The 1,795-nt window shown below is 40.2% G+C and overlaps 1 protein-coding gene across 1 annotated transcript; it reads left to right on the top strand.

Moving 5' to 3' along the window:
- The first annotated feature begins 618 nt into the window (after window positions 1-618).
- On the top strand, window positions 619-1,593 carry LOC142257583 (olfactory receptor 5V1-like). The gene has a single exon (XM_075329721.1). The coding sequence runs from the start codon at window positions 637-639 to the stop codon at window positions 1,591-1,593; it is 957 nt and encodes a 318-aa protein (XP_075185836.1). The 5' UTR covers window positions 619-636.
- The last annotated feature ends 202 nt before the right edge of the window (window positions 1,594-1,795 follow it).

Genomic DNA, 1,795 nt, shown 5'->3' with positions numbered 1-1,795 from the left:
CTGACATGTGCAGTGATCGCTGACGGCGGCAGCAAACACGGATTAACCTGACATGATCCATGACGTACCCAGTACATCATGTGTCATGAAGAAGTTAACCTTTTTAGCCTGTAAAATGCAATTTAGGTTAGGTTTGTTAGGTGTTCTTGCACATCTCTAAAAGGAGCATAATATTGTGACATCCTCATTCCCAGAAACCGTATGTGAGTCAAAAATGCATATTCTCCAGGCTCTACCCATTCAGTTTCATCACTTTCCCATACATTTCAGCCTTGTCCTCAGGCCCCCAGACTCCTTTGTTGGGTCCAGCAAAAAATTACTCACATTTCCCATTGACTTGCATTGTACTCGCTATTCAGAATGAAAAAGCGAGTATTGCAAAGTACTCATTACGAATGTAGCAATTATGAATATTACGGTACTCGCTCATCTCTAATCTACTTTGAAGGCCCAATTTCTGGCAATCACCTTAGATCAGTGTCCCAGTGTCTCAGTGTAGATCAGTTAAACCTTGTGATGTTATGTTTGCAGTATTTTGATGACTAAGCATTAAAAGACCAGATACTATAGAATTTGTAAGTAGAGTGTAAACTATCTAATTCTTTTTATTGTATAACCAGGAATCACCTGAATGTTATGGAACAATTGAACCAAACCACATCCCGAAGGTTCATCCTACTTGGATTGTCCACTGACCCTCAACTACGAGTCATCTTTTTCATTGTCTATTTGATCATGTATTTAATGACTATATCAGGAAACCTTCTTCTAATCATCGTAGTGAGCACCAATCCAACTCTACACAGTCCCATGTTCTTCTTTCTGACCAACCTTTCCTTCATTGATATTTGCTTCTCCACCTCTATTGTTCCTGTACTATTAATGAACACCTTAGCGCAAGACAGAAGTATTTCCTTAGTCGGTTGTGCGGCACAGATGTACGTCTCCTTAGGTTTGGGGGCTTCAGAAAGCATAATACTTGCCTCCATGGCCTATGATAGGTTTGCTGCTATTTGTAGACCATTGCATTATAACACCATAATGAGCAGGACATTGTGTTTTTCCTTAGCTGCATTGTCATGGAGTGTCGGATTCATTAACTCTTTCATACAGGTGTACCTAACATTCCAACTCCCATTCTGCAAGTCTCTTGACACCAATCACTACTTTTGTGAGGTTCCAGCCTTTATACAAATGTCTTGTGGAGACACCTTTTTCAATGAGCTATCTATATATATTGGAGGAGGAGTTATTGCCGGGAGTGCCTTCTACTTGATTCTGATCTCATATGTCCATATTATTTCCAAGATCCTGAAAATTATTTCAACACATGGAAGACAGAAAACCTTCTCCACCTGCGCCTCCCACCTCACTGTTGTCACCCTCTTCTTTGGCACCGTTATGTTCATGTATTTACGACCCCACTCAAAAAAAAATACTCAATACTCTATTGAAACTGACAAAGTAGTGCCCATTCTGTACACGACAGAAACGCCAATGTTGAACCCTTTTATATATAGCATGAGGAACAAGGACGTGAAAAACTCAGTAATCAATCAATTGAAAAGGAAGCAATGTTGCTTACAATGTTAAAGGGGGTTGGCCACTTGTGCAGGAAGGATTAAGTTAACCCAGTTGCAAATAAAAAATATTTAGTGGAGCAGCGCCGATGTGCTTCATTCAAAAGTTCCACCCTCAACAACACAGCGCTCCCTCTGAAATATAGCCACTAATGAAGGTGCACATGACCAGATCCATTAATGAGATGCCTCCAATAACTCTACAGAACACATTA

Source organism: Anomaloglossus baeobatrachus, chromosome 12, assembly GCF_048569485.1.
Source record: "Anomaloglossus baeobatrachus isolate aAnoBae1 chromosome 12, aAnoBae1.hap1, whole genome shotgun sequence".
In the NCBI taxonomy this organism is placed as follows: Eukaryota; Metazoa; Chordata; class Amphibia; order Anura; family Aromobatidae; genus Anomaloglossus; species Anomaloglossus baeobatrachus.
The sequence above is the reverse complement of the archived record's forward strand: the minus strand, read 5'-3'. Positions and strand labels throughout refer to the sequence as shown.